Source organism: Apaloderma vittatum, unplaced genomic scaffold (assembly GCF_000703405.1).
Source record: "Apaloderma vittatum isolate BGI_N311 unplaced genomic scaffold, ASM70340v1 scaffold11124, whole genome shotgun sequence".
NCBI lineage: Eukaryota > Metazoa > Chordata > Aves > Trogoniformes > Trogonidae > Apaloderma > Apaloderma vittatum.
In genome coordinates this window covers 41,054-68,603 of record NW_009710989.1, presented here as the reverse complement: position 1 = coordinate 68,603, position 27,550 = coordinate 41,054, and the positions used below count along the sequence as shown (strand labels likewise).

Below are 27,550 nucleotides of genomic sequence, written 5' to 3'. Positions count from 1 at the left end.
ATGGGGACTACGGGTGATGACATGGCTTTGGTAGAACAGAATGCCTCCTTGAACCCTCTGTGCTTCGAGTGTGGCCAGCAGCACTGGACAAGGGAGAACCACCTCTACAACTACCAGAACGAAGTGGACGATGACTTGGTCTGCCACATTTGCCTTCAGCCCTTGTTGCAGCCATTGGACACTCCCTGTGGACACACTTTCTGCTACAAGTGCCTAAGGAACTTTCTGCAGGAGAAGGATTTCTGCCCGCTGGATCGAAAAAGACTCCATTTTCAACTCTGCAAAAAATCCAGCATTCTCGTTCATAAACTATTAGACAAGCTATTTGTTTTGTGCCCCTTCTCTTCAGTGTGTCAGGAAGTCATGCAACGATGTGACCTGGCAGCACATCTCAAAAACAGGTGAGTGGTGCAGATGCCTGAGTTGCCTATTCCATGTTGGTCGGCCAGTTTGTGTAGCAGTAGAAATTAGGGGCTGGAGAGGGGAGAGGATTGGTGATGAGTTTTAAATTCACAGTAGAAGACCATAGGAAATGGTCACTCTAACTGTGCACGACTAGAGCACTGGATCCCCTTTTGGACTTTACAATAGTGAAGAATACTTGGGAGAGAGTCATGGGGAGAATGACATGATTCGTTAGATGTCTCAAAAATATGATTTAGCAGAAAAAGTTCAACAAAATGGGCGTTGTTTATGGTAGGGAAGAAGAGACCAAGGAAGGGGGAAAATGAGAAATATGCGAGCTCTGTCTGCAAAGAGAAGGGAAATAGTGCAGTAGACACAAAGGAGATTTTTAGGAATAAAAGCTTTATAATAGTCCGGCACTGGCATAGATCGCTTGGTTGGTGGTTGTATATTTCCCGCTTTCACAAGTGTTTATGAACATGCTTACCCAACCTCTGTCAGGAACAGTTAGGAAAGAACTGATTCTGCTGAGGTAGGCAGGTGGACAAGGAATCCCTCAAGACACCTGCAAGAACCATTTTTCTCTGCTTTAAAAAAAAAATAAAATCTGCTTACTGCAACGGTTGATGGTGTGTTGTGCAAGCATAATGTAGTTTCTAAGATTTGTTTGTTTATTTGTTTTGATTGCTTCGAGCTTCCAACACCCTCTTAGTTTGGTAGAAACTCATCACTTCACACCAGTGGGAAGTTTTGGTGAAGCTTTCGAGAGTTATCATGTATCAGAGAGATACGCCTCGATATTACCTGCACCTAAATGTTTAGGACTGTTTTTATTGTTCTGCTTTAGGCTGTCCTACCCTAAATACTTAAATACCCTAAATACTTAAATATTGAATGGAGGCCATGTTAGAGAGAAATAAGATTATTATAAGCATGGACCAGATGATCTTTGCAGTCCCTTCTAACCTGGTACTCTGTGATGGTATGATTATCAAATTCAGATAGAATGATACTTCATACTGGGCAAACTAGCACACTTTGTTCTTCCAGCAAATGAATTGTCTCTGTACTGTGTATGTGGAACCCTGCTACATGAAGATGCTTCATTCTTTTCTGTAAAGCAATAGCATTTTTCTAATGGAAAAAATGTTAAACTTGTTTTGAGGGGTGCATCTGACTTCTCTTCAAAGGTTGGACAATATTTTCAGTAAATAAACAGAAGGTTTTTTAATCATTAGCTATTTCATTATATGAGTCATAAACAAAAACTTGGGCATACCATTTATGTTAAAGCTAAAATGTAGTGGAATTAATGAGTCAGGGCTAAAAAAATATTAATCATATCTGTACCAACTAACTTTAGAGATTTAAGAAATTATTACAGGAATATAGCGAAGAATTACATAGAGAAGGATATTATGTATTCAAAGGAAATGCATCTGACTTCAAAGGATCCAGTTCAGGTGAATTCTATCTGCTACCAGAAAATATTCCTGTGTGCAGCTCGGTGCTATTTGAAAACCTACGTTCATTTTGCAGAGAGAGGTTTCAGAAAAGTATGTAACTGCCCCTGCAAAAAAAAGCATCAGACCTAGAAGAATTAAGCATTGTGCGTATCGATTGTACAGAGACAAAAGGCAGTAGGGAAATATAATTCAATAGGTACGAGTCCTAACTCTGCTGCTCTCAGTCACTGCATGAACTGAGATCTTTTCATTTCCATGACTTCATCATGGGCTTTGTTCTTGCTTGCTTTGGTTTCTGTCAGTTTGATACTTTTTTTTCCCCCTCTTTATATTTTAAACCAGCCTGCACAAACTCCAGCAGTTGCCCAGTTCATGAGGGTGTTTCACGCTTTGGTAGTCTTACCTGTGCTGGTTCTTTGGGCAAAGAGCCCTCCACATTGTTGTTGAAAACCTTGGGCCCGGAGGGAGAGGCAGTGGTGGCTGTGGCAGAATGCAGAGAAGTTTTCTTTCCTGTCTCCCTCCCCAAAAGGAGGGTGGTATTAGCTGTGTGCCTCCTCTGCCTGCCCTCAGTCTGGTCCAGAGACACTGATGGCCACCTGGATGGCAGAGTTTGTTTGAGAAGTGTGTGGATCTACCTCGTGAACTTGTTTTCAAGTCTCAGTCTTTGTCCATTTGGAGGCTTTTAGAGACCATCTTCGGGTGAAAGGTGTCTTATGAGGAGCAGCTGAGAGAACTGAGGTGGTTTCACCTGTAGAAAAGGAGGCTGAAGGGAAACCTTGTTGCTCTGTACAGCTACCTGACAGGAGGTTGTAGCAAGGTGGAGATTGGTCTGTTCAACAAGTGATAGGACAAGAGGAAATGGCCTCAAGTTAAGCCAAGGGAAATTTAAGTTGGATATTGGGAAGAATTTCTCTACTGAAAGGGTTATCAAGGGTTATCAACAGGTTGCCCAGGACAGTGGTGGAGTCCCCTTTCCTGGAGGTATTTAAGAGTTGTCAGTGTTAGGTTAAGGATGGGACTCAATGGTCTTAAGGATCTTTTCCAATCTGGGCAATTTTGTGATTTTGTGACGTTGCAGAGGAGATTGTTTGAGTCAGGCGCAGCGGTGTGGACGTGGGTCTTTGTTCATCTGGAGACTCTTGGAGTCCACCTTCAGGTGAAGGGTCAAGATGCAGAGCAGGTTGTTTAGGAGTCCAGCGTGGTGTGGATGTGCATGTAGACGGGTGCTCCACTGAGAAGGGGAAGAGGGCAGCCACCACCTGCCTTGGAAACAGCTTGTTCACGTGTGTGTTTCCAGCGTGCCTTCTTCCCCACATCCTGAAGGCTTCCAGGATTCAGAGCCTGGGAGGATACGCGCAGGACATGCAGGAACCCTACAGACTGGTGATCCTGGAGGTGCCAGGGCTTTGTTGGTTGTACCCACAGCGTGGGTGTACACATGTGCAGTGTCCATGTCAGGAAGGCAGGGGGAATAATGACAAACATTTCTCTCTTTTTTTCCTTTTTTTATTTCTCCATGTGGTTTTCATGTAGGCTTAGGCTCCTGCTTGTTCCTTCCAGGCCAGTAATTTCTGATCTATATGGTGACTTGGTGTTGGTGAGGAGATCTGAGTGTTTCTTCGATTTATAATCCTAATATTAAACTGATTTGACTTTAATGAAAGGCAAAATGCTAGCAAGGCTCCTGTGACAAATTTGATTCATCTTATGGTTTCCCACTGTCGTATCCATCACCTCTTTAGTCCATTTTCCATGGTTGACATCTCTTTGAATGATATTAGAGCTGTTTACAAAAAGGCCACGTAATTTGTTTGTACATGGAACACTATGTATGCTCTCTTTAGATATATATATATGAAATATTCATTTAGCTGATGCACAAGGTTATTATGAAATCCAAGTGAGCTGAGTCACTAGCTTTTCCTGTTTGTCGACTGCAAAAAAGCTTTCAGTTGCAGAAGGCTGCTCATTTTCAATTCCTTCTGTTGTCTTGGGATGCCGATACGCATTTTGAGTATGCGGTGATTTATAGTTTTCAATTAAGTTTATTTGCAAACATCTGAACACCAGTAAATTATCATTGCTGACATAAAAGGTGGCAGCAACTGCATAGTTTTATTTTATAAGGATTAGTGAGTCTGGTAAAACTCTACTACTGATCATTACATGTAGGAAAGAAATACAAAAATCAGTATTATAATTTTCAGCATAGATTAATATAAACCAGTCTCAAGAAGCCTTATATGAGCTAGTTTGTACTTCTAGGAAATGCCACATTGTTAGTTAGTTTTCACTGTCTTTAAAACACTCACACTCAGGTTTTCCAGTGTTGTTTTAATCGGCTCCATCTGAGCATAGAAGCTGGAAGAAAATGTCATCGTATCCACAAGACACCTCAGAGTTTAAGGTTTGTGCAAGCTGCTCCAGCAAGGAGATGAGAGGCACAAGGCACAGTTGTGATTACTTCGTGTCCACTAACTGCACTCTATGATATCTTGTTGCATAAAGAAAATATTCTTGGTTTATCTTTCGGTTTTATCACATTCACTTGGGAACTGTGGTTTTCAAAGTTAAATAGAATGCACATAATCTGATTTAAACAAAAGAATATATGAGCAATGTTGAATTTTACTGTTTTTCTCAGTCACTCGGTATAGAAAATTTGTTAACGTTTAGTAAAGTAGGTGTCAATTCCTCTTCTAAATATCAAAGCTAAATTTATCAGATGGAAATCTGTCAAAAAAGTACCAATCTTTTCTGTGTATGATTTTAATTCAGTGACTTCTTATCCAGACCAGGAAAAACTCCATTCTACAGAAACATACTCAGAAATTTGTGCAGCTTTTTAATAAGAGTGTTAGGTATTGTGTTTATGTATTGCTTCAGATTTGGGCTTCACTTTTCCCCTCATATATTCTCCTGTAGTAGTTGAAGTTATCATTTTAGATGGAAGTATTTTTCCAAATATTTTAATGCTGGGGCCAACATCCAAGCCAATTTTTTATCAAGTTAAGTTTGAATTTTATATAGGATTGTATTTTCTGGAATTGAACAAGTCATTGAACTATTCACTGTGTTTCAGTATATGGATTTAGAGTAACCAAAACTCTTGGAAAATCAGCTGTATAGATTCAGAATTTTGTCTTTCAAAGTCTTGGCAATCCAAGTTATTTTGGTGTTTGTGGTAGTGCTGCTGAGTCCTGTCCTTCCCACCTGGCCCCGTGTTAGCTGCAAGCACTGTCCCTCTCCTGCTTTTGGTAGCACCAGGAGAGGTGAAGAGGATATGTAGGATTTAACCCTCTTTTGGCAGATCGGTTCGTACACCTGAGAACGTGGATAGGCCACGGATTCAGAGCTTCTCCGTGCCTATCAGACTCTTTCCGTTGCTGGGAAGGTGAAGGGTCTTTATGGTTGGTTTTCTCTTCTGGAGCCACCTGGCTCCTTGTAGGTTGCTCAGATTGTTGAGTGTGGGACAGAAACGTGGAACATACCCACTCTTTTTTTCTTTTTCCTGAATCTTTCCTGATTCCCAAACCTAGATAACTCCTAATGCCTCCTTTTCTTTCTTTTTTTTTTTTTCTTTTTTCATCTTTATTTTGCTGGCAAAAGAATAAACAAGACCCAAACACTTAACTTTCCAAAGAAGCACCGTATTTTACTCTGAATTGCAGCTGTAAATCTTGCCAGAATTACTGCTTTAAGGTCGCTTTGCTGGCAAAGTTTTATGAGCAATAGCAAAGGCATTTGGGTTGCTTCCCTGCAGTCTTTGCTTAAATTCAGTTCCTGCTTGGAAAACGATTTAGTGCAACTGGTTTGAGGCTATTTGGCATGTTTGCTTTTATCGAATCCTCTAGACTGGGCAGAAGCTGATGGCGTAAGTTACAATGAAATCTTTCTTTTCAGTCGTCAGTGAGCAAATGTGTTTTTCGAGCCCCTACTGTTATTCCACAGAATATGCTGTAAACTACATCTTAATTTTGTATGAAAGCTCTTTTTATCTGCAGAGAAAAATTGCTGCTAGTGTTCCAAGAAGTCAGCTTTTAAATGAGAAACCCAGAAGACTTGGCTGTAAGAAACAAAACAAAACAGAAAACCAGAAAAACTCACTTTTCTTCTCTGTCTGGTATGGATTAAGAGAAGCTGAAGGTAAAAGCTGTGCTTTGTCACCATCCAGAATTCAGCAAAAGCTAGTGCTGAAGGGAGGAGAGGAGGGAGTTGATGATGATGAATATAACCAGAAGCTCATTTTACATCAACAGAACAACTTCCCCTTGAGTTTCCCAATGAAGAACATCACTCATTTGCTCTAGCTGGTTGTTTCAGTATCTCTACTCTTGAGCTTCTTGAAAGAAGAAGCTTGAGCTTGTTTCTTGAAACAAATTAAATTTCTGGAAATTCTAAACCACATTCCTGCCTTTCTTCTCATTCCTAGCTGACACATTCTGGCTTTGTAGATGCAAAATGCTGTTTCTGTAAGACACATTTCAGTCTCATTTCAGCCCTTATTTATGCAATTTGTTGTATGAGAATGTTTTAATGGGTACAGGAATCCAAGCTTCAATGCTTGTTTTGATCCCAGGATGCCCATTTATGTACCTAACTTGTTACAAGATTTAGTCCAAAATGCTCTTTATCCCAGGTATTTGACAAAAACAGTATTAGTGAAAGTGTGCACCTTCAGAGATTTATTGATGCTTGTTAACTGTTATAACTACTGTATGGTTTTGCTGTTTGTGAATGATACATTCCTACTGCCAATAAAAATCTCTTTATGTTCCAAGTGGAAATGAAAAATCTCCTTATGAATGTGCTTGAATACCAGTATTGGGCTTTGCTGCTTGGTAGGTAGCATGCTGTGTTTAAAGACCTAGGAGCTGGCATTCCATTAATTAATGCCTCCACCAGACAATGTGTCCTGGAAATACAGTTGCACTATACCAAGCTGAAAGTCATAGTCTGTTACAATTGCTGGTTAATTTGGGGACAATCTGGGGTTTTTCCTTTTTTTGCCTCGTAGAGTGCTGCACAAAGGGATTCTGCTGCGCTGAGTAGGTGTGCTCAGGAGGCTGTTTACATTTCTTGATATTAGCCTTTGAAATGATAATTAAATACCATTGGCAAAAATAAATCACAAATCTATTTATATTTGGCACGACGACTTTCATCAGCTGCCAGGTAACAGTGGGGGAATGTGCTCTGTGAAGGAGGATGGAGGAGAACCTGGCTGTGGTTTGAAAGGCTTTGACAGAAATAGGACACTTCAGGAATGATTTTTGTTCTGTCCTGGTTTGATACAGTAAAAAATAAAAAAATTTCCAAGGTGTGCGTTGCTATCTACACCAGGTCCTTTGGGACCACAGGCCTCATGAGATGGCTGAGTCCAAGTTAATAGCAGAGTGTTTTGGTAGAAGATGCCTATGGAATTTAGAAGATACCTTCTGTCTGGTTGACAGAAGTTGCCCAGTAAGGCTGGACCCTGCTGTCCAAGCTCAGTGGGGTTGTCCTCTGACAGTGCCAGCTTTGAGCTGTTCATGCACCTCTTTGCTGAAAAATCGATGCTTCCGCAGCAGAGCAGTTCAGGGACAGCAAGGACACCCCGGTTGGACTGGCTTTGTCCTTAACTCTTGCCAATCAGTGTGGGAGAGCTCCCAGTAGGCAAGAGGTTTCCTCTGCAAGAGCGTTTACCCCTTGCCATGTTGCTGCAAGGACTAAGTGATGTTGGAGATTGGTTCTCTGTTTGTTTTGTTTTCATTTGGGGGTTTTGGGGTTTTTTTTTGTTTGTTTATTTTGGTTTTCCCTATTGCCAGTGGTAAGATTTGGGGGAGTGTGAGGCTAACCCATCAAGTTATAAAATATTTTAGAAACATTGAGATAAAGGATTGCATCTCTCCTTTTCTTGGCCTCTTAGGATTTTTGGTTCGGGGTTTTCATTGAGAAATGGTCAATGATAAAAAATTCCTACTGAGTTTCACCTGTAACTGTATGTCTCTGGTCGCCAGAATAAGTTGAGACTGGCCTGATTTCTTAGCTGATCAGTCCCACTGTGCCAGTGATTTTTATGTAGTAAATGTTACCTGGGTGAATCCAAGAAGTAGGATTGTGTTCTGTCATTAAAATCAGAGAAATCTTTTCACAAAGCAAAACCTTTCAAGTCCTTTTCCTTTTCCTCTTTTATGCTTGCACTTTCTTAACTTTGAAGGACAAGATGACCAGCAAGTTGCCTTGGGGAAAGCCCCAAGAAATTATTTCTTAAATGTGTCATTTCATAATGTGAACTTTCTCTAAGTTATGTATTTATATGCATGTTTCACAGCACATTTGGGTTATCTTATGCTATTCTTCTACACATGTATATCATTAATATATATAATGATTGATATATATATCTTTATATATAACACTGCTAGGGATTGCAAAAGCTATAGAGATGTCTTTATCAACATTTTTTGGAGCTGAATAGCCATGTTAAAATTTCTTCAAAATCACTCACGCCGAAATAGTCTAACCAAGTAATTATCTAATTCACTTCACAGAATGTCAGAACAGAACTGTGATTCACAAAACATTCTGTTTTAACAAGTTAGGACATCATTAGACTTTTTCTGTCTTTTACTCTGTTAACACATTTCTTCTCCTGTTGCAAAAATAAATAACTACTTCTTTTGTTATAACAATCTGTCAAGTTCCCAAACAGGGAGTCCTTTAAAGAACGTGGTTCCTTTTTTCTGACACTGCTACAATACAAGCATCTTTAGATGGTCAGCAGCTCCAGAAACAGGAACTTTAAGAAGGACATCAAATACTGTAAGAAGTGACATGTCAGACACTGGCAAAATTGATGTCCATATCCAATTATCTACACATAAGACTGTTCAATAAATGAAGGCTTTTCGTGAATTTGCAGCATTGCAGCTCTTCATTGCACCAAGCTATTGTAGGATTTTAAGCACAAGCAAAAAAATATATTGCATTAAAAATAATGGGAACTCACAAAAATGAGTTTATAGTGAAAAGCACCAGAAGCTGATGGAGCATTGTTACATGAGAGAAAACAAAAAATGGCACCTCCTGTGGGAAGTCAGGAAGAAAAGGGAACACAGGGAGGAGGATGAAATGCCTTCTACTGATTCAAGAGGAGATGATGAGTAAATCTGTTACTTTTGCTAAACTTTTCATGCAAACTTAGGCAAACATAATTTTTTTTTTCAGTATTTTAACACTTAGATTGCAGTTTAGGTAAAATTTTCATCTCTTTCCTCCTCCAAATGACCCCAGGAAAATATGATGTTTCCTCCTTGTGGCTTACTGAGGAGAAAAGGAGATTGCTTCAGTGAGTCTTTGAATGGGACTTCTGTGGAATTTTATACCAGTCCTGCTTAATCTTTTCAGCAAGGTTGTGTTCCAGAAACTGCAATGTACATAACAGAGTAAGTCCATGTTCAGAAGATGTTACAGCATGTTTAGATCATGGCCAAAAAGCTACGTAGTAGAAGTTTAGTGTAGAAGGCAGTATTGTTTTGGGGTTCTTGCCACTAAAACATACTTTTGCCTTAAAATCCAATGTGCACAATAATTTTTATGATTAGTTTACTCCTCTGACTTTGAAGAAAACTGATTTAGTTTGATGGAGCGCTTGGTCATTTTGTGCCGCAAACTTTGCTGCAAGCTTGAAGCATGGTATAAACGTTGTCTTCTCAGGTGTCCTGGGGCTTCTCATCGAAGGGTTGCTCTGGAGAGAAGGAAAACAAGCAAGCTGCAAGCAGAAGCGGAGGGCGAGACCGTTCCCGGTGGGATGGAGCAGCCCAGCAGTTTATCTTCAGATGCAGATCAGGGAATAGCGCCAGCCGAGCAGAACTTCAGCTCACCCGCCCTCCCTGCATGGACAGACGAGCCCGGCATCGACAATCCGCCTTTCGAGGAGAACACAGTAGCAGACAGTATGTCATCACTTATCTTCTCAAGTCTCTTTTCTCAGATGTGGAAACATTTGTGGTGTCAGAGCTTGTCTCTTGCCAACTGTGAATGCACGTCTTCATTTTCTGCCTTTTTTTTTCCTGGAGAAGTACTAGTGGGTTTCGATTATGTGCAAGTATACAACTGGGATAAGGTCACAGTTAGGAAGGGAGGGAATATCTGGAGGAGGTACTAGATATCGTGGTGCTGTATCATCGTGTACCGTATCATGGTACAGTAGTTCATGTTAATCCACTAGCAGCACTGGCCTCAGTGAGATACAAGGAGTGTATTTTCTGTAAAATTACAAAAGTTGTTTTCTAAGGTGAGATTTCTTTTCCACTCTTCCTCCCTCCTCTCAACCCAGACCAGCAGCCCTTCCCACCCCCCGCAGAGTGCTGTCCTCCTCGAATGAAAAGGCAGCAGAGTAACTTCTGCATCCATCTGCGCCAAATGAGCAGTAGTGTCTCTAGAATCTGGGATTTTAGAGAAGAAGCGCTGAACCTTACCACAGAGGAAGGTGGTCCTGTCCCCTTTCTTCTCTGTATTTGCCATGCTTTAGCATCCCCCCATTTTCCTTTTTAGTTGTCTTCATGTTTGCTTCAGAAACAAGCTTCTTCTCTTGTCCTGGTAACTCAGTGGCAGCTCCTGGTGCATTTGTGAGACCAGCAGATGAAGAGGTGTGACCGCTGTGGGGCAAACCCCAAAATAACATTTTTACCTTCGTCACCAAATGTGAACACACGAGTGACCCAATTGGAAATGAAGTGTGTGGGATTTTATTACAAAGAACAGGATCCAAAGGATTCAGAATATCCTTTTCCAAGTCCAAATGACCCCATTTCAGGAAGCATGGATGCTACTAAGTCATCAGGGAGCTGTTTCTAACCAGCTAGGTGTTGTAAGGAGTACTGGAACTAATGCAATTGCAGTTGTTTCGTTTTCTTGTTAAACCGTTGTCCTGTGGTCTGTCTGTGTTGGCCTTGGGTGATTTGCTTTACTGCAAGTGAATGAGATATAAAGGATATTAACCATTTTTCTTTTTATAAAATAATTGGCAGCAAATCAACAGCCACCTACCTTGCCTGAAGGAGAGATCACTACTATTGAAATTCATCGGTCCAATCCTTATATCGAATTAGGAATTAGCATAGTGGGTGGCAATGAAACGCCTTTGATCAACATTGTCATTCAGGAGGTTTACCGAGATGGGATCATTGCCAGAGATGGAAGACTGCTTGCTGGAGACCAAATACTTCAAGTATGGAGCCTAATTATGTATTCTGTGTGCTTGCTTTCCATTCACTCCTCACAGAACTGCCTGTTAAACGAGATGGGAGATTTTCCTTGTCAGACTATATTGTGTAAATGTTAGCTTTGCAATTATCGGTTGGAAGGCAAATCAATATTCAGAGCTGAGCCTGTTGTTCTAGTGCTTTTGGCTATCATGCTTTATGTTGTTTGTCAGGCCAGTTCATGGAATTATATTTCCTCCTAAGCATCTCTTATTAGCATTTAAAATATGAGTTTATTTCTTCTGCTTTTCAATATTGTGGGACTTGGTCCTTATTTCAACTTTATGCCTGCTTTCTGAACCTAGGGTTACTTCTGGCTAGCAAGCTGGCATAATCTGTCCTATGTAAAAAGCAATTTATGGATTATAAAGCTGACTTCAACTAAACTGTTACTTTACTCTAGCTTCACTGTTACTTTCCTATAGCCTAGGCAGTTGATGTGCATCTTTTAGTATGTGTAAAAGTCGGTGATATTCTTTACTGGCATGATGTGAAGTAAGGTGCTCTAAACATGTTTTTTAAAAAGCAAACAAACATTTAAAATTTAAGATTATTATGATCAAGTGGGTTTTTGCTGTAGTTTTAAATAATTAGCCACAGACAGTGTAAAAAGATGAAGTTATATTAATTTGGGATTTTTAATTTTGTGTTGGAGAAGGGGTTGTTATAGAACTCTTAAAATGGCAGTAACTAGGTTGTACATAAACAGGACAGTCCTCCAGCTTTTTTCCATTTTTAATCATTCCACCTGAAGCAAGTATATCACGATCATTTCAAAATGACTTCAGTAACAATGTTTACTTTTGATCTTGGTGGCCTAAGATCAATCCAAAATTAGTATCAGCCTTTTTCATTTCACTTTTTTGAAATCCAGCTGACAGAAATAGCTTAAATACTGTAGTTACCCTTGGAATTAAATTAGTTTGCACATCAGAAAATAAAGGTGCCTTTTGAGAAACGTGCCTTTTTCCTCTCTTGGAGTGTTAGCATAGTGGCTAGCCTAGAAAGCAACCCAAGAGTTTTCTGAAATGTTGCCTTTTTAACAAGCAGTCACAGACACTGACTGAATGCTGCCTCATTTATTTCGATACTCAAGGGCTCTCCTTGGTTGCCAGAGCTTGAGCTCCAGTGAGGCTTTGAAAATCCGTGCTGGTTGGGCAGGTGTCTATTATAGTTACCAGAGCTGTAAGTGGCAATAAATTGACTATAAATAGGATTTATAAGCCGCAGAGACTCTTCCCGATCAGCATGCTGGTACGGGGGCTGTTGGATACTAGGAGGGTGTCTATGAGGGTCCTCCTGTTGCGCAGAGGGGGAAGTAGAGGAGGTAAAAGAAGATACAATATCTTTATTGCTTTGAATTCACCTGTGCAGGTGCTGAGCTGTTGTATGAAAATGACCAGGCTCAGTCTCTGCCAGCTGTAATTAAGTACAGGGTTAGGTGCAGCTCAGCGTGTACGCTTCGATCGGGTATTTCTGAAAATGCCTTCAAAGGCTTTTGTGAGGAGTAAAGGACTAAAAGGAACCAGGAAGGACTGCGAGGTGAAACTCAGCATTTTCTTGCCCAGTCAGACAAGAAGTATTACGCTTTTAAGATCTGAGGGAACAGTGTTTAGTAACAGCTACATAAAAGCAGATGTTGTCTGCAAGGTATAGATAGGTGCCTAACATTTTCAAAGCGCTCTGCAAAGTCCCTTTTTTGTGCTGGACTGTGAGTGTAATTCATGTAAAACATGTCCTAATGAGAATCTCTTTTCCCAAGAAACGCTAAGGCTGGTTTATTCTGAAATTGTCAACTGCCTTGTAGAAAGAAGAATTACATTTTATTGCATATATTCTCCTGTGCCCTTTAAATCCCTCCATATTTTATGTATTTACTTTAGCTCACGACAGCTAAAAATAAAACTAGATTTAATTTAAGGGCTCTGACGGATGAGCCCTAGAGGGTTTTGCTGGTGGCAGCTCTAAATGTTATTTCTCCTAGCTATGCCTCCTTTTCCCTCTGCCCAAGGTTATAGGCTGTCTCGAGGCAGCAGCAGACCAGGACGCGGCCGTGGTTCGGTGTCAGAGCTCCCAGTGCTGCCGGGAGCGACTGCGGCTTTGTCCTGGGTGTTGGGCTGGAGGCGACTCAGGGAGAGAGAATTCCCGCTTCGCTGACGGAGCAGCTGCCGTTGCAGCTACCCCTTGATATGGGGCAAGGGATAATGGTTTTAAACTCTTTTGGATTTGGACTAGATGTAAGGAATAAATATTTTACAATGAGGGTGGTGAAACACTGGCACAGGTTGCCCAGCAAGGTGGTAGAAGCCCCATCCGTGGAAACATTCTGTTTCAGGTTGGATGGGGCTCTGAGCAACCTGATCTAGGTGAAGATGTGCATGGCAGAGGACTGGACTAGATGACCTTTAAAGGTCCCTTCCACCCCAAAACATTCTGTGATTCACCGTACTGAAACCATCATGGCCAAATTGTTTGGCATTGACCGCTTGGAGACCCTCAGCTCAGATTTGTGATGTAAATGTGGCAGCCGTCATACATAGATTTCTCAGTCCTTTCTCTATACATTATGAGAAGCTGCAAGTTTATGTATTTGCTTACTTGGGCTTCAAAGGGGACCATTAAAAGGCTTAAGTAAGGCAGGTCACTATGGTCCATTTGATGTTAGTTTCTGTCTGCTGAAATTATGGGGCAGAGGTTCTGCCATCAGGGCACAGTAGTACACACTAAGGATGATGTTTTAGTGTTAACTTTGAACCCTTTCTTACAGCACAAGGCAAATACAGCTTTTGTGCTATTTTTCATGGTGCTTCTGTTTTCTGCCAAATCTCACTTGCACCGTCAATTTTGGTCTTAACTTTATAGTGCAAGAAGTGACTGAAGATTACTGATCTTTGTATCAGCGGGCCACATAACAAACACAATTCTTGTTTACAGAGATGGAAAGTTTAATCTGTTTTAAATTTACAACGAATTTTGAGTGATACGAGTTATAAGTTGGAACCTGTGACCTAGATGAAGTTAGTGGAACATCTCCTAAATTCACGTTAAGACTTGAGAACTAGTACAGCCACCTTTTTTTCTACTGTCTTGATGAACAAATCTAATTATTCTGGATTTCAAGGTTTTTTTTTAATTTTTCACATCACAGATATTTGGATATATTCTTTTTTTTACAGCTATTATTCTGTAGTTCTGAGTGATGCTAGACTTGATGCTGAAAGCACATGCAAAGTTCTTGTCCTGGAGAGCAAACAGTGTAAAGATCCAAGGAAGACAAGTGAGGAGGACCAGGCGAACAAGAACCCTGGACTCTGATGAAAGGGGGTTTTCATTGTTAAAGAGATGTGGTCACCTTTGGGGGAAAAAGCCTGCAGTTAACCAGGAGAGGTTTAGATCGTAGAATCATGGAACAATTCAGGTTGGAAAAGACCCTTGGGATCATCGAGTCCCAGAGAAAAATTTCCTCACCAAAAGGATGTTGGAGCAGGTTGCCCAGGGAAGTGGTGGAGTCCCCTTTCCTGAAGATATTTAAGAGCTGTCAGTATTAGGTTAATGATTGGACTCGATGATCTTAAAGGCCTTTTCCAATCTGGGCAATTCCGTGATTTTGTGACATCACAGAGGTTTGAGAGTCAGGCGTGGTGTTGTGGTTAAGCATTGGAACAGGCTGCCCAGGAAAGTGGTTGAGTCACCATCCTGGAGGTATTCAAAAGAGGTGCCTAGGGACATGGTTTAGTGGTGGACTTAGAATCATAGAATCATAGAATTGTCAGGGTTGGAAGGGACCTTAAAGATCACCTAGTTCCAACCCCCCTGCCATGGGCAGGGACATCCCCCACTAGATCAGGCTGCTCAGAGCCCCATCCAGCCTGGCCTTAAAAACTTCCAGGGATGGGGCTTCCACCCCCTCTCTGGGCAACCTGTGCCAGGGTCTCACCACCCTCATGGGGAAGAACTTCTTCCTAACGTCCAATCTAAACCGATCCATCTCTAGTTTTAATCCATTCCTTCTAGTCCTATCACTACCCGACATCCTAAAAAGTCCCTCCCCAGCTTTCTTGTAGCCCCCTTGAGATACTGGAAGGCCACAATAAGGTCTCCTTGGAGCCTTCTTTTCTGCAGACTGAACAACCCCAACTCTCTCAGTCTGTCTTCGTAGGAGGGGTGCTCCAGCCCTCTGATCATCCTCGTGCCCCTTCTCTGGACACGTTCCAGCACATCCATATCTTTCTTGTGCTGTGGGCTCCAGAACTGGACACAGTACTCCAGGTGGGGTCTCACGAGAGTGGAGTAGAGGGGGAGAAACCTCCCTCAACCTGCTGGCCAGACATCTCTTGATGCAGCTGAGGACACGATTGGCTTTCTGGGCTCCAAGTGCACACTGACGGCTCATGCTGAGCTTCTTGTCCACCAGTACCCCCAAGTCCTCTTCTTCAGGGCTGCTCTCAAGCCAATCACTGCCCAGCCTGTATCGGTGCTTGGGATTGCCCCGACCCAGCTGGAGGACCTTGCACTTGATCTTGTTGAACTTCATGAGGTTGGCCTGGGCCCACCTCTCCAGCCTGTCAAGGTCTCTGAGACTTGACATTGTTGGATTAATGGTTGGACTCGATGATCTTAAGGGTCTTTTCCAACTTAAAAATCGATGTGTAGATTGACAGCCAAAGTGGGTATGCAGGAGAGGGTGGAAGGATGAGAGAGAGGAAGCCTGGTAAGGTCAGATACATGGGTTGCTCCGAAGTTGGTTTTGCAGCGAGCTCTGAATTTAGTCTGGAACCAGCAACGACCAAAAACGTGAAAATACCATTCTGCTGTCATCTTTTGCAGGTCAATAGCTTCGACATAAGCAACGTGTCTCACAACCACGCTCGGGCGGTGCTTTCCCAGCCGTGCTCGGTGCTGCACCTCACTGTGCTGAGGGAGAGGCGTTTCGGCAGCCGCACGCGCAACCACCCGGAGCCCAGCGGCTCCCTGCGCGAGGACAGCTTCCAAGTCACGCTGCACAAACGTGACTCCAGTGAGCAGCTCGGCATTAAGCTCGTACGCAGAACGGACGAGCCAGGAGTTTTTATTCTCGACCTTTTGGAAGGGGGTTTGGCTGCTCAAGACGGCAGGCTCTGCAGCAACGACCGTGTACTCGCAATTAATGGACATGACCTGAAGCACGGGACACCCGAACTTGCTGCTCAGGTTATACAGGTAATTTGCATTCCCTCCATCAGTCCTTAGCTCAACTTTTATTTCTTGGGCAAAGCCTAGGGTAGAGTCTGTCCCGGACAGAAGCACTTGAGTAACACGTAAAAGCTTGCAGCAATGCAGTTTACTGTGATTTATGTCCTGGTAATAACAGTGCAAAACAGGGGCTTCTTTGACACCCAGCAGATGGACTGTACCTCCTCAGAAGTGAAAAGTCCATTAGTCTTCCTTGGTGATGGTTAGAAGACTGCTCATGTGTGCGAGGAGAGTACCATGTAGCCTATCAGTTAGTAGGAAAAAGAAGATTTTTACTGTATTTATGTATGTACTGTAGTAGTAATCTCTCAGCTCTATAAAAGTGAGCTTTGTTTTGTATTGATTTGCCTGCACGTGGAATCGGGGTTAAAGCAGGAAAGTGATTTGTTAGACTTTGTAGAGGCAACAGAGGCAGCAGCTGGGAAGGGAAAAACAGGTCTTCCGTGAGTCGGTGCTGCAAAACTCGTTTTCCAACTGTTTGAGAAAGGGCTATTCCCAAAGTCAGGCTCTGCTCTGGACACAAATATTACCCAAAGGTTGATGCAGTGTGACATATGACCCTTCCCTGTTCCAGCAGGAAAACCTTTGCTGCATGGCTTTCTCCCAGTCTGTACGGAAACAGCTGGAGCCCGTTGCTGTGTCCTGCTGTTGGGATGTTGGTGGAAATCGCTCTGTTTTTAGGAAAATTGGACCAGTAGTAGGTTCTTTCAGTCTATTGCAGTCAACTTTGCTTAACCCAGCACCACTCTGATGCAAATGAAAAGTAAATATTTGTTTCAGAAATCATTTCAGGAGCTTCCTTTGCAGTTAAAGGAAAACAACAATGATTCTGGAATTTGTGATTTCAATTTCCCAGGTTTTGGATACAGCGAAATGGTCAGAATTTTATGCTGGGTAACTTTTATCTATTGAAGTGTAGTTTTGTTGCAATAGAAAGGGCTGATATTTCATCTAACATCTGGTAACTGAGTCTCCCAATATTCCCCAAACTCTTGAAACTGATGGTCTGCTCATATATATGATATCTTTCTTGAAAGTCTGTTTGGGAATTACCAGAGGTGTTTAGAGCTTTTAACAAAAATCTGCAGACCCTGGAGCCATCACATTGGCATTTTTCTTTTATTGCTACACGTTGCAGAAGTTCACAGAGGCTGGAAATGGAACCAGGTGATTTTTAATGTTTGAAGCTTTGTACCACCAAGTGAGAAACAGTCCTTTTGGTGAAGGATTTCCAGCTGAAGTGTAACATCAGAGGCAGAGGAGGAGTGGCAATATCCCCTCCATTCTTGGGGAAATTGCAGCAAGAAGCAAGCAAGGGACCATGCAATCTAAGCAGTGTGTGGCACCTCCGGGAACTGGAAGGCAAATTCTGCCGTCATCTAATTTCATATTTCATCCTACGCTTTCCTCACCCCCTGTTAATAATCAATATCCTATCGACTTTGTGACTTTTTTGTTATATATTCCACAGGCTAGTGGAGAGAGAGTGAATTTGATCATCTCTAGACCCCTGAAGTCGCAGACGGTCAGTATTATCCGAGACACGGGGAATCACAACAGCAGCTCACACCAACATCAGACCCAGCAGCTCTTTCACAGCAGACCCAACTCACACAAGGTTGGTGTTTCTCTTTCTAAAAGGCATAAATACAATTTTAGTCTAATGATGGTCTAAGTGTGTAGTAAGGCAAGCTTGGAAAAAAGGGTTATATCTTCTTTGCAGTGCTCATTGGAAGACTGATGAGTTCTGCGGGGTCAAGCAGGCAGAGAAAGGCATAATGAAGAGACTTTCATAAAGCTAGTGTCGAATTATCTGGAAGATCTGCAGAAATAAAGTCTGTGCTTCAGATATTCTTGTAGTTAGAAAAATATGGCTTCTCACTGGTGAGAAGTTGATTTTGTGAAATAATTGTATGTTGACTCTGTCAACTAAACTACCTTTCCTGCTGTCTGCTCTGTTGGCGTCCCTGTTTAACATCACACTTCTGTTGGGAGGATTTACATGAGTTGATAATATTTTCTTCTAAAAGTTTGGGTAATTTAAGAAAAGAACAAGTGAGGCTTTAGGAAGCTTATTTTCAGCCTGGAGAAGAGAAGGGTGCAGGGAGACCTTATAGCAGCCTTCCAGTACCTGAAACGGGCCTACCAGAAAGCTAGGGAGGGGCTTTCTATAAGGGCATGTGGTGACAAGGGGCAATGTTTTTAAACTAGAGCAGGGTAGATTCAGATTAGACATTAGGAAGAAGTTCTTTACTATGAGGGTGGTGAGACCCTGGAATGGGTTGCCCAGAGAGGTGGTGGAGGCTCCTTCTCTGGAAGTGTTCAAGGCCAGGTTGGATGGGGCAACCTGGTCTAGCAGGACGTGTCTCTGCCCATGGCAGGGGGGTTGGAACTAGATGATCTTTAAGGTCTCTTCCAACTCAAGCCGTTCTATGAGTCTGTGAATCCTGAGGGACAAAGATGAGGCTCCTGAATGCAGTTAGTGGCTGTTGGTACTTGTCAACACATTAGACCATCTGCATCATTAGCTCATTAGCACGATTAGCTCATCTACATCAGACTTTGAACCCACTTTCCATCTGCCAACATGGTTGTGTTCATATCGCAGTTCCGAAGTTGATCTGTCACCTGAGCTGATTTCCCTCACGTATCAATACGATCCGTGAGCACCTTCAAAGTGGAAAGTTCCATGTAACTACAAGTGGACATTTCACATGGTTTATACCATTTATCTTTGCCTCTCTTTCACTAGCCTGCAGTTGTCTTAGAAGTCTTGTGACTTAGAAAATATCATTATAATTGCATAACACCAGCCAGTTAGTCCTATAACCTGAAGACTTAAGGAGCTGTCTTTATGAGGTATAGCATGTATAAGTATCACCACATCCGTGATTAACATGTATGTGCAAGGAGCAGAGCAAGTCAGAAGGAGCATGTGGCACTGGAAATCCAATTTTTCAAGAGAAGGCAGGAGAATAAATAAGTATTTGTAGTTGGAAAAATCATTTATTTGTTTATTTAAGTGCTGCTGCAGGCGTATGTGCAGTGGTTTGAATGTTTCATTAAAATATCCTGAAGAGGAAGGGCTTCAGCAAATAAAATATACTTTAATTCAGGTCTAGATCCTTTTGATGGGCCAAAACTAAATATGGACTAAAGTTTATAACTGATGTGTTAGAAAATGAAATACAGGATCTCTTCTTGCTTCAAGTTTGAGTCTCTTGTAATCACTGGGGCACAAGCCACCCCTTACCAGACTAGCATTGATCGGCCTTAATTCCTTTGTGCTCTGGGAAATTCTACATACCTGCTGCAAAAGAAAACATGAGGTGTAAGAGCTTTAAATAGTCTCTCTTTGTCACCATGAAAACACAGGTGTTTTAATTTCTTCGGAGCTTCTTTGTAGTTCTGGGCCTCATTCTACTGACAAGTGAAATAATGCTGATGTTCACAAAGACATCAAAAGATTTAGTTTGTGTCCACACTTTTGACCACCTGGTTTTGTGGTGCAGTCCTAAAATTTAGCCTGTTCCAATGTGGATGCTAAGAAAAACTGGAGTGAGATTTTCAAGACGGGCCTTTGTAAACTTTCTGTCTAGATTTAAGTATCTACATGAGTGGCTTTTTGCGGTGGTTTTTTGCAACCTGGAGGAAATCCAGTGAAAGCTGATTTACACTACTTAGTCCTTTTAAAATGTTCTGTTAAAGTGCCAAAGTATAGCTTTGAGGTGTATTTAGTTGTGTTTTGTTCTGGGGTTTGATGTTGGTTTTTTTTTTTCAAGTTTTAACAATGTTATTTATCCTTGTCAAACAGGATCTCTCCCAGTGTGTTACATGCCAAGAAAAGCACATTACTGTGAAAAAAGAGCCACATGAATCTCTGGGAATGACGGTGGCAGGAGGCAGAGGCAGCAAAAGTGGCGAACTGCCCATCTTCGTGACAAGTGTACAGCCCCACGGGTGTTTGGCAAGAGACGGCAGGATTAAACGAGGTGGGGCTTGGCTTTCCCGGTGGCACAGGTGGCCTCTGGGTGCTGTTTGATGAGTAGGTGCTCTGGAGGCAGGTGGTGCCAAAAAGTCTTTTCAGGGGGGGAAGCACTGGTGGATGCTTCTTTCTTCACCTTTAAATAATGGAAATAGAGTATTTAGTATTGCACTTTCACCTTTTCTAGGAAAGGGATGTTTAGAGGATGATAGCAGATGAAGCAGGTAGTACCAGGAAATGTCTGGTTAAATTCATGAAAGCTGATGGTAATCCCCTGAGCTGAGAGTCTGGTGCTTTGCTTTGTACTGTAGTGCATGATTTTATATTTAATTTGATGGGCTGGGCCCCATCTCTGCCTGAGGAATCTCTGCTGCTCGGTGTAATACATGAGAAGCAGAGATGCTATGATGACAGGCTGCGGCTCACCCGTGCTTGCACCCAAAGCTTTGTCAGTGTAGACCCTGGTTCCTGAGCTGTGTCTTATCCTTTGGGACTGTTTGGGTTTGTTGGTCTTTAGGGGTACCACAGCACCCATTCGTGTTCCTCAGCTTTGCAGAAGGGAACCAGGAGCTGGAGGTTAGGCTGGGTGTGGGTGAAGGGAGACCTGCCTAATCGACAGCAAAACATTTCATGATTAAAACATACTGTGCTGTATGTGAAACAAAGACTGCCTATGGGATCTCTGTGATTCAGAGTTCAGGGAAGAAATTTAGGGGAAAAAAAAACCAAAAAACTTCACAAATTGCAAATTTAAAAAGAACAGTGTGGGAGCATCCTCATACGCTTCTGAGAGAGGGAGATTTTACACCCACATGCCAACGGGTATGCTTTCTTTTTCTGTACTACTATGAAAAACATGCTTGGTAGAAGGATCACTATTGCTCTTTTATTGTGTAACATTAAAGTAGCCACAGCAGCAACAAAAGTAGTTTTGAGTTAAGCTGCACCTCAACTTTAGCTTTCCCTGGGAGGAAAAAGCTTTTGAAAAACGAGTCTTGCTCCAAATGTGATCCAGGTGTTTGCACTTTCGCTTTGTTTTTTCTGGCTTTCTTCAGTAAGTGAGTCATTGTGTAAAAGACAAGACATTCACTGCTTGGACAGTAAATAACATCCTTATTTTCATCCTGAGGCTTTTAAAAAATGTTCTGAAATAAAATAAAAATTCTGGCAGTTTTTTTTGTGGCTTTGACTCTTTCCAGATTATCTTTGTAGAGATGTTAGTTCATTCTTTCTCTCGTTCTCTCTCATTCTATCCGTCTTCTAATGGTCTTGTGTTTGTACCACACTTTCCAGTAATTTTTGAATTCCATTTCATTCTCCCTAGTAATAAGTTAGGAAAAGTAGAAGACTTAAAATACTTGATGGAGCCTCACTTATCTACAAGAGTTGTTTACTTTGTGGTGCCAGGGTTGTTATTTCCATCATTCTTGCTTCCCTTTTAAAGTTAGGCTGGACCCGAGATCCACCAGTGGAAACGGTTGTGTAGTGATATCTGCAGTAGCAGTTGCAGCTGAGACAGTGAGGTGCTTCGGTAATTGCTATCTTAGATTTTCAGGGCAATACACCGTGGAAGCCACAGCATTTGATATGTTATGTGGAAATAAAAGATACCGATCCAGCTCAGCAGTTCAGTATGTTAGTATTTCAAATCGGCAGTGTAAGGCTTCAGAGCTGTTCATGTTCCCAGGTTGTCACTTCAGCCTGTTTCAGCTCCAAAAAAATACAGGATTAAATGAAACCCTAGCACAGGAGGTGCTATCAGTAGGAACGACTCTGATGGGCTGGTGTGTTCTGACTTGTGCCTTTGAACAGGTGATGTGCTGCTGAACATCAATGGCATCGATTTGACAAACCTAAGTCACAGCGAGGCAGTGGCCATGCTGAAAGCTAGTGCGGCCTCTTCTGTAGTTGCCCTGAAAGCCCTCGAAGTCCAGATTGTAGAAGAACAGCCCCAGGTTAACGAAGACCAATTGAGTACCATCAGTGAAAATGAGTACGATGCCAGCTGGTCACCGTCGTGGGTCATGTGGCTGGGACTTCCAAGGTACGGAATTAATTGATAAAGTAATTTGTCACCTGTTTTAAGCTAAGTCCAAGAGAGATACGAAAGCAGAGACCTTATTAGTTGCAACAGGTCTGTTTTCTGCCTTGTTTCTGCCTGACTGACCATCTCAGATACACTAGGTGGGCAGTGTGCTTATAAAGCAAACTGTGAACACCAGCAGTGCTTCCTTAGGAAACTGAAAAATGAATGCACTTGGTTTATCTCTCCACAAACCATAGTAACTACCTTTGCAGATTCTTCTCACTGAACACATCATCTTTTCTATTGTTTACCTGTATGGTAACTTTCCATGGAATATCTGAAACCAGAGAAATTATTAATAAACCCACAAATTTTATACCCATGTGTGTCTCTGCTAATCTGCTGCCTAAATTTAGGTGACCAAATAGGTGATTTTACAATAATTGGATCAGACTTGCTGTTCTGACAGACTCTTGACACGGGTCTCTTGCACACGTATGAGCCTGTAGTTGCAAATCCCCATTTATTTATGTTTTTCAAGAACCCACTACCATCTCTGCCAGACACAAAAACTCTTGGAGATTTGCAGGAGGTGAGTTCCCCTCGACTAATCTGCAGCCTGCTGGACATCACCGCGTTTCATTTCTACTCGTCTGTTTTTTACTCTCTTGTGGCTACAGCTATAAGCTTGTTCCAGCATTGCTTGCTATCAAGAAGAGCTCCCACTGCAGTGAAGAGTGTTATTAATTTCACTGAGGGATGCGCAGGTTAAATCGTCTCCTTCTGGTAGAGTTACCAGTCTCAGGTCTGTAGTTAAAGCAAAAATCCCTGACAAGAACTGGGCCTATTGGTAGCAGAATTGCAGTTGAAGATAACGGAACTGTGCATTACCCCTTCAAGGTTTTCATGCTTTTTCTGATTTCTGGTTTCCGATTTCTTTTACCTTCAAGTATTAATGGGTCACCTAATCTCAATAAACTGCTCTCAGTTTTGGTAAATGTGCTTCCTTTCCATGCTTTGGCAGTGCTTTATGGCTTATATACTAGAGATGCCCATCTGTGGCTCCTAAAGTGATGCTATGCATTGTGCTGTTATTTGTGAAAGGAATGTTGTACACCAGTATAAAACTTGGCATTTTTTTAACCCAAAAGTTAATTTCTGTGTTGTGGGTTGTTTATTGTTTTGGGGTTTTTTTAATTACAGTCATCGCTAACTTCATTTTCACTGGAAGTGATAACATATACCAGTACAGTTAGTGAATCATTATTTGAATTATTTACATTCTGTGTAATAAAATGGTTAATCATTTATATTTTCGCTACTGATGATGCATCAGTTCAGAGGTAGCGAAGAAGATGCATGGCTTTTTAGATCTCTCAGTAAAGTAGAAGAAGCCTAAACTGACTGGGGGTGGAAGAAAAAGGCACCGAATTTTTGATTTGCAAACCAAACACATCAGGTATCCATTTTCCACCCACATTCTTGCCACCTGTGAAATCCCTAAAATGCCGTTCTGTTACTGTCAGTTTACTGAGTTAAGTGTGTTTAAGTAATTATTCTCGTACCGCATTATTTCTTTTGAAACACTTCCCTGTCTCAGGATTGTGGGGTGATTTTTTTGATAATTGGTTTGAATATGGCAAAATTACTCTGGGAGCAGGAGTCTAATCACCATCCTTCGCCTTCTCATCTGTGGTTGGCACAGTGGTAATGATGAGAGAGCAGGTGGTGTGCCTGGTATAGAAATATCTATATGTGGTGTACAGAGCTTTTTCTCTTGCTGTTTTGTGCTTCCATTCCACAGCTGCCTACATAGCTGCCATGACGTAGTCCTGCGGCGGAGCAATTTAGGGAGCTGGGGCTTCAGCATTGTCGGTGGCTACGAGGAGAACCACACGAACCAGCCTTTCTTCATTAAAACAATTGTTCTTGGAACTCCTGCGTACTTTGATGGGAGATTAAAGTAAGTGAAAACAATAGCAGTAGTAATAATTGTCACCGTCATCACTTTTAAATAGTTACATGCTGGTGCAATTAATTGCTTCAGGAAATACACTGTGGCATCTTGTGCTGGGGGGGATCATGCAGCCCAGTAGTGTTTTGCCTCCCTGATGAACGTGATGCAGGGAAGTGAGGGGGGTTTTTGCCAGGGAAAAGGTGTCTGTCCGAGGTGGTGCTTGTGCTGCACCTTTGCCATCTCTCATCCTTCTCCCCTGCCGCAGTGCTGATGTCACCTGTTGTCTACATCTCCCTGTTGGACGCTTCTTTAGGCCAAGAGACCTTGCAAAATGTATATGTGCAGAACTGGCTAGTGCCTAACGTTTTTTGTCTTCCTAGAGAACAACTGAAAAATCAGAACTTACTTCCATAAAGTGGGGAAAACTGCTTTATCCTTTCATGTAGCCGTTGCTTTCATATTGTTGTTTCTGCAGACTCTGATACTGAAGATAGGTGCTGCTGCTTTAATAGAAAGGAAAAAAAAAGTAGATAAAAAAGTCAGTACCTCTGGAAAGGCTGCTAAGGAACCAAGTCCCCGTGTCGGTGGGCTGAAAGTCATTAGCTGGCAGGAAAAACACTGATAAATGAGGCAAGTTCAGCAGAGGCCACTGAGATGGAGAGACTTGGAGTGCCTGCCCTAAAAGGAGAGGCTCGGGGAGCTGGGCTTGCTCAGCCTGGAGCTGAGATATCTTTGGGGACACCCAACAGCCTCTTCCAGTGCCTGCAAAGAGATTATTGAGGAAACGGAGCCCAGGCTCTTCACAGTGGTGCAGGGCAAGAGGAAGAGGGACAGCAGGCACACGTTGAACAAAAGAGATTGAGACTGGTTGTGAGGAGAAACACTTTCCCCACGAGGATGGTCAGGAGTGGCGCGAGGTTGCTTATTCCCTGTCCTTGGCGGTTTCTGAGACCCAACTGGATAAAGCCCCAGGCACCTTGGTCAGCTCTTACGGCTGACCATGCTTTCAGCAGAATGTGGGGCTAGAGACCTCCTGAGTACCCCTCTGACCTTAAAGATTATGCAATTCTACTTACATGTTACGTTTGGATGCAACCCTGAGGTTTAATATGTGTATATGCATCTTAGCCTTGTGTAGGATTAGTTCAGAACAAGGAGTTACAATTCCTATTAAAGGTTCTCTTATTCATAAACTGATTTTTGTGAAGGTGGCAGTAATGAATACACAACTTGAAGTTTTATGGCATGATTTTTACATGTAGATTTACTTACACGTAATTTAAGAAAAAATGCACTTATGCCTAGACTCTTGCCAGTAATTGATTTTTCAGTTCAATGACTAAATAAATAAATGAAAAAATAGCTTGGCTGAACATAAAATTAGATTTATTTTTTTTTGGCCAGCTATGAAACAGTTTGGATTCAATGAAAGATTTCATTTCAACCCAAAGTAAATAATTTCAGATTGGGGGATTAATAACTACAAGCCTTCACACAAATGGAAATTCAAGCATCATTCCTAAGAAGAGGGGAAGAGTGATTGTGGTCACACTTATCCCTTGTAAGGAATGGAAAAGATGCTTTCATGTGATACTGTGATACAGTACCCTCTGCTCAAATGTACTGTCTCACTGAGAATATGGACTTAAAAATGGGCCATGAACAAGGGATCCCTAGACCCTGCACCATGAGTTATCCTGAGGCAGACATTTTTGAAGCTATTTTGTTTAAATTATTTAAAAATTTTGTTTGGCTAGAGAGGAAGGAAGACAATCCCAGTTCAACAGTTAGGACAGTACTGCCTGTATAATCTGCCTGGTGTGATTTTATAGGAGGTGACATGACTTCAGCAGAAAGGCCGAGTGAGTGAGACCCCGCTGAGTGACCTGTAACGTTGTGGTTTGGGTGATGGGGTTCAGGCAGAGAAGTGCTTTTCAACACACTTTTGACTGAGGTTGGTCACACTGCCTCTTCTTCTTCTGCTCCACCCTAATGGAGGGCACAGGAGAGCTCAAGAGAGCGTCCTTTTGCCATCCCTTTTGGTGCTTCCAGTAGTTGGGAGGTTCACTTTAAGGAAAAGTCCTGTTTGGTCTTGAGAATCATGTTCGACTGCTCGGGGGGATGCCAAACACACACTCAAGTCGCAGGGAAGAGATGCCTGGAGATGAGTTGTGCACAACATAGGAAGAACTTAGGTGTTTTTTTGAAGTTTCTCTCAAGCTCCTAAAAACTGAAACTTAACCCTTCAAGGTCAGTTTTCTCAAGGCTGGCAAACAGCACCTTCCCAAATTTCTGTTCGCTGCTTCGAAACACAGAGATGCTGCAGCTTCTCAGATGAACCGTCTGCTGAGGGAGACTTCAAGCCAAATGGTTGCATCTGACAAAATCATAAGCCATTTAATATAGAGTTCTGGGTTGGAGCGTGGTTAGTAACCATAAGTATCTTTACTTACACCTCCTACAGTAAAGGCATGTTTGGGTAAATGTGTTATAATCCACACAAACAAAGAGAAGTGTTTCTGTCATGCACATGCTATCTCATTGTCTTCTCTTGAGTCCATTAGATCTTCCCAACTCTCTCTTTTCACATTTCCTTACAGACCAGCTCTTAATGTGGAACTATCCTTGTACTAGAATTGAAATCCAGTGATTTGGAAATTTCCAAGATGAGTTTCAGCAGTAAAGCAGACTTAAAATTGAACCCCTTTGGTTTTTTTAGCTGCACTTCCAACCTGATGAGAATCTGTCACCTCAGCAATGAAGTGCTGTTTGTTGGGGGGGAGGGGGTGTACTCGTTACTGCAGAGCTGTAGTCATAGTTTGGTTTTGGTTTTTTTTTCTTCTTGTGTTTCTTTAGGTGCGGTGATATGATTGTTGCTGTAAACGGACTGTCCACGGTTGGAATGAGCCATTCTGCACTCGTTCCCATGCTGAAGGAGCAGAGGAACAAAGTAACTTTAACCGTGATTTGCTGGCCTGGAAGCCTCATATAGATTTGTGAATCTTTTCGGTTCAAGCAGCGTCTTTTTCTAGAGAGCTAGCACAAAAATCACCTCTGTCTTCTTTTTCCTATTGATACAGCTGGTTATAAGCAGGGCCAAAACTGCTGTATTTTCTTTTTTTTTCCTTACGGGCCTCTCAGACTTACTCTATATATCTTTCCATCCTGAAATAGCCATTTCTGTCTGTTATATCCATCGCTGACACAAATGCAAATATACACGAGCTCACA

The 27,550-nt window shown here is 42.1% G+C and overlaps 1 protein-coding gene across 1 annotated transcript; it reads left to right on the top strand.

Moving 5' to 3' along the window:
• Positions 1-27,550, top strand: LNX2 (ligand of numb-protein X 2). The gene is made up of 9 exons (XM_009867492.1): positions 1-401; positions 9,570-9,808; positions 10,886-11,085; positions 15,947-16,318; positions 17,823-17,969; positions 20,166-20,343; positions 22,149-22,380; positions 24,167-24,325; positions 27,176-27,550. The coding sequence occupies exons 1-9, from the start codon at positions 1-3 to the stop codon at positions 27,309-27,311; spliced, it is 2,064 nt and encodes a 687-aa protein (XP_009865794.1). The 3' UTR covers positions 27,312-27,550.